General features: G+C 42.3%; 1 protein-coding gene across 1 annotated transcript in view; it reads right to left on the minus strand.

Annotated features, from left to right (window-relative positions):
• Positions 1 to 14,854, minus strand: part of MAP4K1 (mitogen-activated protein kinase kinase kinase kinase 1) — a 165,268-nt gene that overhangs the window by 2,017 nt on the left and 148,397 nt on the right. Inside the window, exons 25-30 of the mRNA XM_082263717.1 lie at positions 13,561 to 13,664; positions 12,244 to 12,421; positions 10,182 to 10,250; positions 6,915 to 7,004; positions 4,646 to 4,716; positions 3,271 to 3,320 (exon numbers count right to left, since the gene is read on the minus strand). Of these exons, the coding sequence (XP_082119843.1) occupies positions 3,271 to 3,320; positions 4,646 to 4,716; positions 6,915 to 7,004; positions 10,182 to 10,250; positions 12,244 to 12,421; positions 13,561 to 13,664 (562 nt within the window). The remainder of the gene's footprint in view (positions 1 to 3,270; positions 3,321 to 4,645; positions 4,717 to 6,914; positions 7,005 to 10,181; positions 10,251 to 12,243; positions 12,422 to 13,560; positions 13,665 to 14,854) is intronic.

Raw genomic sequence — 14,854 nt, forward strand, 5'->3', positions numbered from 1 at the left:
CTGAAAAATTGGGCGTGCAAAATTATTCAGCCCCTTTACTTTCAGTGCAGCAAACTCTTTCCAGAAGTTCAGTGAGGATCTCTGAATGATCCAATGTTGACCTAAATGACTAATGATGATAAATAGAATCCACCTGTGTGTAATCAAGTCTCCGTATAAATGCACCTGCACTGTCATAGTCTCAGAGGTCAGTTTAAAGCGCAGAGAGCATCATGAAGAACAAGGAACACACCAGGCAGGTCCGAGATACTGTCGTGGAGAAGTTTAAAGCCGGATTTGGATACAAAAAGATTTCCCAAGCTTTAAACATCCCAAGGAGCACTGTGCAAGCGATAATATTGAAATGGAAGGAGTATCAGACCACTGTAAATCTACGAAGACCTGGCCGTCCCTCTAAACTTTCAGCTCATACAAGGAGAAGACTGATCAGAGATGCAGCCAAGAGGCCCATGATCACTCTGGATGAACTGCAGAGATCTACAGCTGAGGTGGGAGACTCTGTCCATAGGACAACAATCAGTCGTATACTGCACAAATCTGGCCTTTATGGAAGAGTGGCAAGAAGAAAGCCATTTCTTAAAGATATCCATAAAAACTGTTGTTTAAAGTTTGCCACAAGCCACCTGGGAGACACACCAAACATGTGGAAGAAGGTTCTCTGGTCAGATGAAACCAAAATCGAACTTTTTGGCAACAATGCAAAACGTTATGTTTGGCGTAAAAGCAACACAGCTGATCCCCCTGAACACACCACCCCCACTGTCAAACATGGTGGTGGCAGCATCATGGTTTGGGCCTGCTTTTCTTCAGCAGGGACAGGGAAGATGGTTAAAATTGATGGGAAGATGGATGGAGCCAAATACAGTACCATTCTGGAAGAAAACCTGATGGAGTCTGCAAAAGACCTGAGACTGGGACGGAGATTAGTCTTCCAACAAGACAATGATCCAAAACATAAAGCAAAATCTATAATGGAATGGTTCATAAATAAACATATCCAGGTGTTAGAATGGCCAAGTCAAAGTCCAGACCTGAATCCAATCGAGACTCTGTGGAAAAAACTGAAAACTGCTGTTCACAAACGCTCTCCATCCAACCTCACTGAGCTCAAGCTGTTTTGCAAGGAGGAATGGGCAAAAGTTTCAGTCTCTCGATGTGCAAAACTGATAGAGACATACCCCAAGCGACTTACAGCTGTAATCGCAGCAAAAGGTAGCGCTACAAAGTATTAACTTGAGGGGGCTGAATAATTTTGCACTCCCAATTTTTGACTTTTTTATTTGTTAAAAAAGTTTGAAATATCCAATAAATGTCGTTCCACTTCATGATTGTGTCCCACTTGTTGTTGATTCTTCTCAAAAGAATTACAGTTTTATATCTTTATGTTTGAAGCCTGAAATGTGGCAAAAGGTCGCAAAGTTCAAGGGGGCCGAATACTTTCGCAAGGCACTGTATATATATGTTTATACACTTTTAGACCTTAATATGATTTGCACACAGGAATTGGAATTGGTGGGGTCATCTCACTAGTTTTGTGCTTGTCTAACACTTTAGACTTTAGTGTTGAAGGTGGAGAATAATGTTTTTTTTTCACTTTAGTGTGGAGGTAAGTTTAACTGTAGTTTGGCACAAATATTAGAAAAAAGTTTTAGATTTTATAACATATTTCTTTGGCTGTAATGGGATTAGCACCTTACTTTACTTATTGACTAAATTATTTTAATTCACTTTTCACTTAAAAGGGCAGCTGTCACACTATTCACTTGGTCCTTTAGGTTAGCACCATTTAGATTTGAATTACAGTTTACTTTGATATAGTTGACCTGCATAATGGTCAGCATGAAAGCCAGGCAACTTGCTTTTGGCAGCCCCTGTATTTGTCTCAGGATAAGTTTTCTTTCATGGTCAGATGTACTTGTTATTGCCCCTTAGAGAAAAACCTGAAACAGCCTGATCAATGGTGAGTGTTATGTAGGACAGTTGAACCTAATCCCCCTAAGCTGAATTCCCTTAAAAATATGTGTATTTAAACGTAATACCAGAAGAAGCCCAATATTTGCTCCAAAAAAATGTTCAAATTTACTGTATTTGGATATCAAGACAAATATGAACAGTCAGCAGCAGCTGAGCAGGCGCCATACACAATACAGAAAAAGTGCTTGGACATAAAGGTTTGGCACATTTCTGCTAATTAAAGGGGGTTTTCACCATAAACAAAAACTGTATCCTTCTAGCAATATCAGGATATCCTCATCCTCTACATATCCCAAATTTCTCTTGGAACTGCAATCCCATTTACATTTCAGTGTTGCCCCAAGTAAGAATAGTGTATCTCATACAAATATAATGGTAATATTGTGTGTTTATGGTTCAATGTGTAATTGGGAAATTGATGTAACTTTAGGTCTTATTGTTACTCACAATACCTCTCCCATTGGAACTAGGGGTCAACATTAATGTTGCAGTGGAAAACACTTTTGAAAAGATTGATTAGGTGGGTGTACAAGTGGTATGAAGATACACTATATTGTCAAAAGTATTGGGGCACCTGCCTCTACAAGCATATGAACTTTAATGGCATCCTTAGCCCATAGGGTTCAATATTGAGTTGGCCAACCCTTTGCAGCTATAACAACTTCCACTCTTCTGGGAAGGCTGTCCACAAGGTTTAGGAATGATGGATGAGAAGGCCTGGCTGGCAGTCTCCACTCCAATTCATCCCAAAGGTGTTCTATCGGGTTGAGATCAGGACTCTGTGCAGGCCAGTCAAGTTCCTCCACCCCAAACGTACTCATCCATGTCTTTATGGACCTTGGTTTGTGCACTGGTCCAAATCATTTGGTGGTGGGGGAATTATGGTGTGGGGTTGTTTTTCAGGGGGTTGGGCTTGGCCCCTTAATTCCTGTGTTAAAAGAACTCTTAAGGTGTCAGCATACCAAGGCATTTTGGACAATTTCATGTTACCAAACAGATGGTTCCTTACAGCTCCAACATGACTGCGTGCCTTCTCATCCAATATCAGTGCCTGACCTCACAAATGCACTTCTAGAAGAATGGTCAAACATTCCCATAGACACACTCCTAAACTTTGTGGACAGCCTTCCCAGAAGAGTTGAAGCTGTTATAGTTGAAAAGGGTAAGTCAACTCAATATTGAACCCTACTAACTAAGACTGGGATGCCATTAAAGTTCATGTGTGTGTAAAGGCAAGTGCCCCAATACTTATGACAATATAGTGTATAATTCCTGTTGCTGGATAAGGCTGCTTACCTGTCCGAGGATAGCAGACGTAAACTGCGGTCTGAACATTCAACAATCACCTAAGGGTAAAAACAGATAATCAGCAATGTGTGCCGGCAGGTTACAGGTATATATACTACAGGATGGTAATTCCTATTCTGCACTCATTTTATAGGCTGTAATCTTTTTTGGCAGTGGAGTCAAGACAGTAAAGTGCTCACCTTTTCACAAAAAACGAAAAGGTGAACTAACACCCTACACCCCTCCCAACACCTACCCCCGGACTTTGCTGAACACCTCCGTGGGTGATTAGCTGCCACTGCCCATGCAAACAGTGTAGTGGTCTGGGGATTGAAAGCTCCCCTCTTTTTCCCTTCTTTATTTAGGGCCTCCAGGATGGATCGTAGTGATACCATTTTGTCAAAGGGGTCACATGTCAGCAAGTGACCAATCAGAATCGACCTGATCCATTTTGGAAGCTAAAAGGAAAGAAGAGGAAGAAAAGTGGGGCCTTTAAATCCCCAGACCACTACACCAGCCGAGTAGGCAGCGACAGCTCATCGCCCATGGGGGTAAGTGCAACGGGAACCAGTGTTTGGGGCAAGGAAGGTATAGGGAAAATTTACACTTTAAAGTTGTTTTGTTCTAGTTCAGTGGTCCCCAAACTGCGGCCCTTCACTTGCCTTTATCCGGCCCTTGAGGCATTATTCCTGCCACTGATACCAACAATGGGGCAAAACTCCTTCCACTGACAACAAAAATGGGGCACTATTTCTCCCCCTACTATCAAAGATCAGGCATTTTTTACTCCCACTGGGCACAGTCCGGCCCCCCTAAAGTCTGAAGGACAGAAAACTGGCCCTTTCTTTAGAAAGTTTGGAGACCCCTGTTCTAGTTGATCCTTACGCTGGACCTAGGTAACCAATGGATACCCAATTTTACTGCCTAAATGCTCAGAACTCAATCATAGTTGAGCTAGTTTGTCACCAAATTTGTCTTACAACAAACTGCAAAAGTGAGGAGTATGGTTTTTATCAGCATTTTCAGAAGCATTTGATTCAATAAAATCAGGCTGATTACACTTTGAGCATACCCTTTAGATTTGTATGCTCCCTATGATAGCTTACGATTGGTTGTTAGCAACAAGCAAAGCACATTTAAATTTTTCTAAAAACATCAAAAAACAATGCAGCCTCTTATTCTGTACCTTTTAAAATCATCATGTATCTTCTAGGTATTCTACTGAAGTGTAGTGACCATGGGTCATTATGGGGTGTAGTGACTGTATGAATGTAGTGTGAATGTAGTCACTATGGGGTGTAGTGACCATGAACATTTTAGAAAGTTATTACTTTTGGGTTGATGCTGAAGTATTATTTTTTACAAACACGCCATAACGTCTTACCTCTGCAGTCTGCAGCCTCAACACCTGGAAACCTTTGCTTCTCAAAACAAGGACATACTCCCCAGAAACCGCTACAATAAAGAAAGAACTAGTTTAAAAAAAAAAAAACTGCAAGTGGGTTCCAGTTGGTACAGGCAAATACAAATATAATCTGGAAAGTACAAGAACACCTTGACTAACAGTTAAAATTAGGAACGCATTCCAGTGTAACTCCACTTTTGTTATAAAAAAATTATTTGTTATAGTCAGGGTTTTCTTCCACTTTAGGAAAGTGGGGGGGGCAAAAATGCAGCTCAATTACCTATTTCTAATGCCCCCCCCCCCCCCATCCCACATGTGTAAACGGTGTATGGCCAGCCTTACAGTGTGTTTTATGTAGATAGTGGGCCACAGCGTGAGTGAAAAAAGCCTGTTCTCTGCCAGCATACTGCATAGAAAGACTCATAGTCTCTGAAGTGAAGCAGTAGAGGTGGTCATTTTGCAGAGGTCCAATAATTGTGCTTGCTGTGTCAGAGCTGGAGCTCTCCAATCAACAAAGCTCATGCTCCCTGTTGATTTTAGAGTTTTAGTTCTGACACAGTAGAGAGTGTAAAAATCTCTTCTGAGAGACCACTGCTTCCACACAGAAAGGTCCTTCTCCAGAGGATGCTCAGAGGGGACAGGATCTTCTATTCTAGATAAGATAAAAAGTATATACACGGTGGCGCAAGCAGATAGCATAAAACACTAAATTGTAATCTATGGGGTAGCCATGTAGGCTGCCCTAATAGCAGTCCATGAACTCAAGGCCAACCTAGTGGGGAGCGGAAGCAATCTCCAGACATGCAAGACACAAAGAGAGAAGACAGGTGCCTCTGAGTAAAGACTGCAACATTTAATGAGCGAGGTACATTAAAAACGTAAATCTGAGTTAGTAAATTATAGATAGGTGGGTCCTCCGGCGTCCATGATCTGCAAGGGGCCACTGCTGATATTCAGTGATCCTCTGTGTCTTTCCGCTTCCAGTCCAGCAGGAAGTGAGGTGGTGTATCTGGAGTCAGACTGAGGCTAGGACCGCAGGGTGAGCCGCACTCGCCATCTGAGGATCTTCCGGCGTGCTGATGAAGCGTTTCGGAGCATGCACACTGCAGTGGGATACCAGCGCGTGCTCCTTTATCAAGCTAGGTCTAGTGCGCATGCTCTGAAACGCGTCGTCAGCGTGCCGGAAGATCCTTAGACGGCGAGTGCCGCTCACCCTGTGAACCTAGCCTCAGTCTGACTCCAGATACACCACCTAACTTCCTGCTGGACAGGAACCGGAAAGACACAGAGGATCACTGACCATCAGTGGTGGCCCCTTGCCAATCATGGATGTCAGAGGACCCACCTATCTACATTTACTTACTCAGATGTAAGTTTTTAATGTACCTCGTTCATTAAATGTTGCAGTTTTTACTCGGAGGCGCCTGTCTTCTATTCCAGAGGTGCCTGATATGAAAATAAAATGAACGTTGAGACTTTGTAAAACATTTTAGAATGTGTTTAACAGATGTAAATAAAGTTTTGGGCTTTAAAGGAGAAATACAGCCAACCTTTGTTTGGCTGTACTTCTGTGGATCACAGGAGTGCAGTTCATTTAGCACTCCTGTGACCCATTTTTAGCACACAGCTTGCTTAAGTCCGCTGTCTGCAGACGTCACAGAGCCGGTCCAAGATCGTGACCATGGAGTCAAGAATTGCTCAGATGCCTGGACCGGAAACCCGGCTCAGCCTCGCAGTGAACCCCTGGGAGCCTGAGCTGGCCACTCCCATCCCCTTCTGTCAGTAGCTCTCTGCTCGGGGAGCTGTGAGAACTGAGCAATCAGCTGTATTAGATCACTTGGTTCTCAGTGTTAGAGCCGGCAGGAGACAGATAAAGCTGGGGACCGATGCTGCATCCACCTAGGTAAGAGTGAATAAAAAATAAATAAATAAAGTCCATAATTCTCCTTTAAACTCTTTATGCAGTAAATGACTCAAATTTGACTTGTAGCTCTATGCAGATTTTTGGGAAAAGCAGTGAGCCAATCACACAAGCAGGAAAGATTTCCTGAGGGAATTCTGTATACAATGCTCAGGAGACATCCAGGTTACATTATAGCATGTAAGACACTTGAAGGTTTTAGAAAATCACAGCAGCTGTAGATTGAAACGGAGGAGTTTATGAGTTATTTGTTTTCTTTGTAAGAAAAGTGTAGTTTACTGTTAAATTAAAGACACTCTGGATTGTAGGAACAGAATCCATGCTCACCTACTGAGTCCACCGGAAAAGTGAACAAGATATGCGGGACACAAGATGCGTGTAGGGGTTCTCCACGGTGATCCACTACATTTAGTGTGTCTGGGGATAAAAAAGTAATCAACATTTGTGAGATATAGTGCATTAAAAAAGTATTCATATCACTTTAAATTTTCTACATTTTGTCATGTTACAACCAAAAACGTAAATGTATTTTATTGGGATTTTTGTGATCGACCAACACAAAGTGGCACATAATTGTGAAGTGCAGAGAAAATAATAAATGGTTTTCAAAATTTTTTATAAATACATATCTGAAAAGTGTGTTGTGCATTTGTATTCAGCCCCCCTGAGTCAATAATTTGTAGAACCACCTTTCACTGCAATTAAAGCTGCAAGTCTTTTTGGGGATGTCTCTACCGGCTTTTCATATCTAAAGAGTGACATTTTTGCCCATTCTTCTTTGCAAAATAGCTCAAGCTCTGTCCGACTGGATGGAGAGCGTATTTCCAAATCTTGCCACAGAATCTCAATTGCATTAACTGGGCCATTCTAACACATGAATATGCTTTGATTGTAACCATTCCATTGTAGCTCTGGCTGTATATTTAGGGTCCTTGTCTTGCTGGAAGGCGAACCTCCACCCCAGTTCCAAGTCTTTTGCAGACTCTAACAGGTTTTCTTCTAAGATTGCCCTGTATTTGGTCCATCCATCTTCCCATCAACTTTGGCCAGCTTCCCTGTCCCTGCTGAAGAAAAGCATCCCCACAACATGATACTGCCATTAACATGTTTCACGGTGGGGATGGTGTTTAGGGTGATGTGCAGTGTTAGTTTTCTGTTAAACACAGCATTTTGCTTTTAGACCAAAAAGTTCAATTTTGGTCTCATCTGACCAGAGAGCACCTTCTTCTACATGTTTGCTTTGTCCCCCAAAAGGCTTCTTGCAAATGGGACTTCTTATGGCTTTCTTCTTTCCACTCTTCCATAAAGACCAAATTTATAGAGTGTATGAATAATAGTTATCCTGTGGACAGAGTTACCATGGGCCTCTTGGCTGCTTCTCTGATTAATGCTCTCCTTGCCCGGCCTGTAAGTTTAGGTGAACGGCCATGTCTTGGTAGGTTTGTAGTTGTGCCACACTCTTTCCATTTTTGGATGATGGATTGAACAGTGCTTCATGAGATTTTCAAAGCTTGGGATATGTTTTTATAACCTAACCCTACTTAAACTTCTCAACAACTTTATCCCTGACCTGTCTGCTGTGTTCCTTGGCCTTCATAATGCTGTTTGTTCACTAAGGTTCTCTAACAAACCTCTGAGGGCTTCACAGAACAGCTGTATTTATACTGAGATTAAATTACACACAGGTGGACTTTATTTACTAATTAGGTGACTTCTAAAGGCAATTGGTTCCACTAGATTTTAGTATTGGAGAATCAGAGTAAAGGGGGCTGAATACAAATGCACAACACACTTTTCAGATATTTATTTGTAAAAAATTTTAAAAACCATTCACCATTTTTCTTCCACATCACAATGATGTGCCATTTTGTGTTGGCCTACCACATAAAAGCCCAAACAAATACATTAATGTTTTTGGTTGTAACATGAAAAAAATTTGGAACATTTTTACGGGGTATGAATATGAAAGAAAGCATATGTTTAACCTTTTCAATACCGGGCACTTTCCCCCCTTCCTACCCAGGCCAATTTTCAGCTTTTAGCGCTGTTGCATTTTGAATGACAATTGCGTGGTCATGCAACACTGTACCTAAACCAAATGTCATTTTTTTTCCCACAAATAGAGCTTTCTTTTGGGGGTATTTGATCACTGCAAGGTTTTTTCTTTTTTGTTAAACAAATAAAAAAAGACCGAAAAGTTTAAAAAAAAAAAAGTTTTTTGTTTATGTTATACAATTTTGTAAATAGATACGTTTTTTCCTGCGCTGATGAGCACTGATGAGGCCGCACTGACAGGCACTGATGGGGAGGCACTGATAGGCGGCACTGATAGGTAGCACTGATATGCAGCATTGGTGGGCACTGATAGGGGGCACTGATGAGCACTGTTAGGCGGCACTGGTGGGCAATAATGGGCACTGGTGGGCAGCACTGATGGGGAGGGCACTGGCGGGCAGCACTGATGGGTAGGGCACTGGCAGGCTCCCTGAGCCCTGATTGCCATCCCTGGGGTCATGGGTGGGCATCCCTTGGGTCATGGGTGGGCATCCCTGGTGGTTCTAGTGGCCCCCCCAAGGGTCTGCACTGGTAATCAATGCTCTGATTACCAGTGCAGACCCCCCCCCCTGTCAGGAGAGCCGCAGATCGGCTCTTCTCTACTCGTGCCTGTCAGGCACGAACTAAGGAAAGCCGATCAACGGCTCTTCCTGTGTACTATGTGACCAGCTGTGATTGGACACATCTGGTCACATGGTAAAGGGCCTACATCATACTCTTTATCAGTAGGCTCAGCACCGTTCGCCGCTCTGCGCCCCCCACCCAGGGGGCACGCAGAGCGCATTATCCTGCCGCCGTCAAATGACGTCCGGTCAGGATAATGCAACCACCTTCCTGCCGTCAATTGCCTATAGGGCGGACAGGAAGTGGTTAAAGTGGACATAAAGGATCAGCTTTTTTTTCTAAAAATAACAAACATGTTATACTCACCTGCTCTGTGCAGTGATTTTGCACAGAGCAGTCCTGTTCCTCCTCTTCTCGGGTTCCCTGCTGGCGCTCGTAGCTCCTTCCCCTTGACCAGTGCCCCCAATAGCAAGCCCTTCTCTATGGGGGCACTAATGCGTGCTCACTCCCACGCCCTATTCTATGCGTCCATAACATACATTAAGCCGTTGCTCGGCCCCACCCTCGCTTTCTCCACATTGGCTCAAATTCTTCTTTATATCTGTTCAAAGTACTGAGTTACAAAAAAAAAGGGGGAGGATGGAGAGCTGAAGTTACACTCAGAGCTCAGTGAGGAGAGCTTGGACAGCTGTTTGGAGAAAAGGGACACCCCCCCCCCCCTCCTTCACACAGGAACAGAGCTAAGGCTGTCAATGAAATAGAGGTCCCTCCCTGTCGCTATTTTCTCTTGGTGTCAGGAAAATTTGGCAGAAGCGATTCATGATGATTACAGACAAAAGTGACACTTAGCTTAATTGAGACAAGTACACACTATAAAAGGATATGCTTTGTTCATATTTCATGTTTGAGGTTTACAACCACTTAAAACTTCAGCTTTAACCATGATAGAAATGACTGAATGTAAAACAGACTTACTGTTTGTGAGTACCAAGAATTGGTCACAGCCAATCTGAGCCACCTGTACTCGGCCTGAACATGAGCCCTCTAATAGGAAAACACAAGTTAATACATGAATTACAGATTTCCTTTCAGTCTTGCACAGTAGTACAAAATTATTTACATGAAGTCCACTCGCTAAGAAATAAGACCCCCTGTAGAGGGAATAATCATGAAGACACTGAATGTCCAAGAGAAAATCCCTTTGATGCTAGTCCCAGGCAGAGGATGTGGATGCAATGAATTGTCCACAAATGTTGGATGCCTAGAGGTGATGGCGATAGAGGCTATTCCCAAAGGTACACTTATTGGCAACGAGCGTTCTCCCTCCTCTGTATGAAGGACGTTTTTTGGATTTACAACTTTGGATCCTTGTCGCCCAATGGTCCAAATGAGAACATTGAAATACATAATATATTCTTAAACACTGAATTTTACACTGTCTGGGGAGTCTCCCCCCCCCCCCCCTTTCCCCTTTGTGAAGGGTATGGCCAACCTAAAATTCTATTTTCAATCATGACACCTGCCTTGCAATAAATTGGTGTATGAGATGGACTGTCTTGGAGCCCATTTTCTCAGTAGCGGTTTGGTAAATCACCAGATGTCATGGATATCTTGTTCTGCCTCATAGCAATTAATCACATTAAAACTTACACTAGAAAATACATTCTAGTGGACATGGGTGTCACTAGTGTGGGCACCCGGCTCACATGTCCCAGGTCCAATGCTGTGACTACCAAGCTTTTTTTTTTAACACCCCTGGTGAATGAAAGAGTGACGGAAAAATCCAGACACAGTCTTGTGCAATGAAAATATAATCAACGTTAACGGAATGTATTTGTTGAACAAGGAAAGTGCTCTACTGTTTACAGTTCAAGTTTATATTTATACTGTTTTCACCATCTATGTCAATCTTTTTAACCAGAGGATCCCCTAAAACAATTTTCAGGTCTCAGGAAACCCTTGCTAAGACCAATTCATTGGAGGTCAATGGGAAAAATGTTCCTTACATTGGTGGTCAGGAAGAATGCAACCCTTACAGACAACTAAAAATATGGTGTTCATGATGGAACTATGCAGGCACGATCAAATGGGAGGTCAATTAACCCCAGCTCAAGGAACCTCAAGCATCCTCTTGAGGAACCCTAACTGTCTATTGAACCCTGGTTGAGGATGCCCACACATTCTTGTTTATTAACTCATAATCGCAGGGACAGAGGAGCATATGGGAAAAGACTATACCCACTTATGTACACCTAGAAATCTCAACTCGTGTGAACCTCCAGAAGACAATCTCATTGCTCAGCCATAACAAGCTCACAAGCTAACCCAGTCTCCCAAATAATCAAGTTCACATGTCCACACATTATGGTTATTAACTCATAATTGAAGAGGTAAAGAAGCTATATGGACAGAACTTTTACCACCAAGCCTGTAGCCTGACTGAAGCCATGTTTGAAAATTCCTCAACAAAAGTATGTATTGCCTCACATTCACCAACTAGATTTAGATAGCCCCAGACACTTTTCCTTCAGACCTTATACAATGAAAGCAGAACTGCACTGCATCTGAGCACCAAAAACGCAATTTAATTCATTTTTAATATTCAAAGCAAACACAGTTATCCATTAATGTCTCCATGCTTTATTTTGCTGAGAAATCACTTTGAAAAACTCCCCCTAGTATTTCTGGCTGTGGCCATTTTGAGTAAGGGCAGATTATTCATGTAGCATTTACTTCCTGGAATCCATCTGCCCTTGCAGGCAGAAGGGTATGCTTAGCTGAGGAAAAACCCTCCTCCCCTCCTGAAGACACCTGGGTTGTATGACATCATTTGCGTAGGCAAGGGAGCCAGGAATTAACTGATGAAATGTAAAAAAAAAATTTTTTTTAAATAAGTAAATATAATAAAAATAGTCAATGTTGATTGAGAAAGTGAAGTTCCACTTTAAAACCCATTGAATTGCTGTAGACGTTTTTGCTAGGTATTGTATGCATCAACCATTAAAAAAAAAAGCCCATGCTTATGCTCATAGCTCACCTTCTCCACTGTCTGTAAACCAGGAGCTCAGAGAGCTGAGGTTGATGGTCTGGAGCTGGATTCTGCCAGTAGTGGATGACCCTTTGCGGATCCCAATGCAAACAAGAGGGTATTGTTCTCCTGGCACCACCAGCATTTCAAATATTCTCAGGGGACAAGGCAGAGGAAAATCAAAATGCTGCAACAAGGGAAAAAAAATTGTGAGGACAACAGGGTAAAAGAAAATTCTGGAAAGATAATAAAAGGAGATGGTCAATGTGTTTGTATAGGCAAAAACAAAAAATACTTGTGACAATCTGACAACGTGCCATTGAAACAGCAATTGAGGATTGCCCAGCAGGCTTACATGCAGCTGCTGCAAGTTAGTTTACACTCCCCCATAGAAGTTCCTGGAATTCACCTTGATTCTTTTTTTCATTTTTGTTTGTTCTCCCTTAAATATTTTAATGATGGCATTTCATATACAAAACTGTTGTTTCTGCTTTTATATTCTTTTTCAATGTTAAACGCCAAACCTTTTGCATTTGCCTAAGTGATGCCCTTTACTAGCTAACATAAAGCAGAACTTCACCCAAAAGGGGAAGCTCTGCTCTTCCTCTTCCTCCTTTATTTTTGGCACTTTTTTGGGGGGGATGCTTACTTCCGGCCAGATCACTGTGGCGATGTGAGCGGAAGTTCACCCCCCCCCCCCTACTTCCCTCTCAGCCTTCTGTGACATATCCCAGGTCCCAGAAGAATGCAATCCCAATCACAAAGCACAGCGCGGCTCATGCATGTGTAGTTGGAAGCTGGCCATGAAGCCGCAAGGTGAGGACAGTGCTGGATCCAGGGGCAGGTAAATGTCCTTATATTAAAAGTCAGCAGCTACAGTATTTGTAGCTGCTGAATTTTCATTTTTTTGGGGGGAGACAGGAGCTTCAGTTGGGCATGTGAGAATTACAAGTCAGCAGCTACAAAAACTCAAGCTGCTGATTTTTAATAGACAGACACTCACCTGCCCAGGGATCTATCCTGTGCTTTACCCAAACTGGTTTCTTCACTGGTCTTGGGTCCCTGGTGCACCCCCACCCAAAAAAAAAGGGCTAAATCTATCAAAGGAAGGGGGAGTAGGAAGAAGAGCGGAACTTACCCCTTTGGGTGAAGCTCTGCTTTAAGTCAATGATAATGTAAGTCTAAACTATTTTATTATGTGTTTGGGTTTTTTCCAAGAAGGTAATAAAAAAATGTCATGGTCTGAGAACGTACACTGGAGTTGGTGACAAGCTAAACCTGCCCTGGTAAAACAGAAAAAAGAAGAATCCAGGTGGATGCTCTTACCTTCATTAACATAAACTTTTCAAGTGGTTGATACCATTCCAACAAGAGTACACTGGTTTCCATCGCTACACACAAAAACCAACTATCACGCAAACCATCTTGAGCTAAGAACAAGAAGACAGAAAAGACAGACACATTAATGTGTATTTCAGGAGAAAAAGATTGTCAGTGGGTAGTTTTTTTCCTTGTTCATTTCTGTTATTGATCTAATGTTAATCTTGATTCCTTGATTTTAGCATATCTTGATTTTAGCAAGGCATTTGGAAACAGTTCCAAATAATGATCTAATACAACGTTGTACAAGCTAGGACCTAACCATTGGGTGGTTGAGTGGATATGCAGTTGGCTAATGCCTCGTACACACGCAACGATTGTTGGCCGTGAATTTTCGGCCAACGTCCGATCGGCCGATTTTCGGCTTGTTAGTATGATGCTTCCGACAACTGACTGCGACTTTTCGGCCAAATAAAATCTGGTGTGCATGCTATAAAATTTTTGTTGGCCGTCACCACAACGGCCGATTTTTCGTCAGTCAGTACAGATTTCGGCAGACAAAAATCTGATTAGCAAGACTGGGCATGCTCAGAGAAGAAAAAACACACGGAAAGTAAACCAGAACATGACATCACTTCTGAAGTTGGTTTTTGTTGGCCGAGAAAATTCGTGTGCAGTCTAGAGCACATTTCATCCAACACAACAACACTGGACAAAAGTCGACCGATCGGTCGGCCGATAATCGTTGTACGAGGCATAAGGCTCCATTCACACTTGTGCTACTTGTCATGCAACTTTGGACATGACAAGTCGTTCCCCATGTTTTCCAATGACATCCATTCATATATCCCCGATTTAAAGTTGCAGCACCTTCAAAGTAATTCATGCACTACTTTGGTCCGACTTTCATGCAACTTGAGGGCATTAGACTTCAATGTTAACTCTCAGAAGTTGCATGATAGTTGTACCTGAATGTTATACAATGCAACTTGTGTGCAACAGTTGTCCATAATCACTGGTCAAAGCCAAAGTTATATCCAAGTTGCACACATCCAAAGTTGTGTAAAAGTTGTATCAAAGTTGTACTCCAAAGTCGGAGCAACTTTGGAGTCGTACAAGTGTAAATGGAGCTTATAAGGAAAGATACCAGAGTGTGGTTGTAAATGGGGTTTACTCAGAACAGAGAGCAGTCACTAGTGGTGTACCACAAGGCTCTGTACAAGGTCCTGTTCTATTTAATCTATATGTAAATGATATAACCAAAGGTTTGTTGGGCAAGGTATGTCTTTTTGCATTAATG

The sequence above is a fragment of the Pelophylax lessonae genome (assembly GCF_965119305.1).
Source record: "Pelophylax lessonae genome assembly, chromosome: 7".
Taxonomy (NCBI): domain Eukaryota; kingdom Metazoa; phylum Chordata; class Amphibia; order Anura; family Ranidae; genus Pelophylax; species Pelophylax lessonae.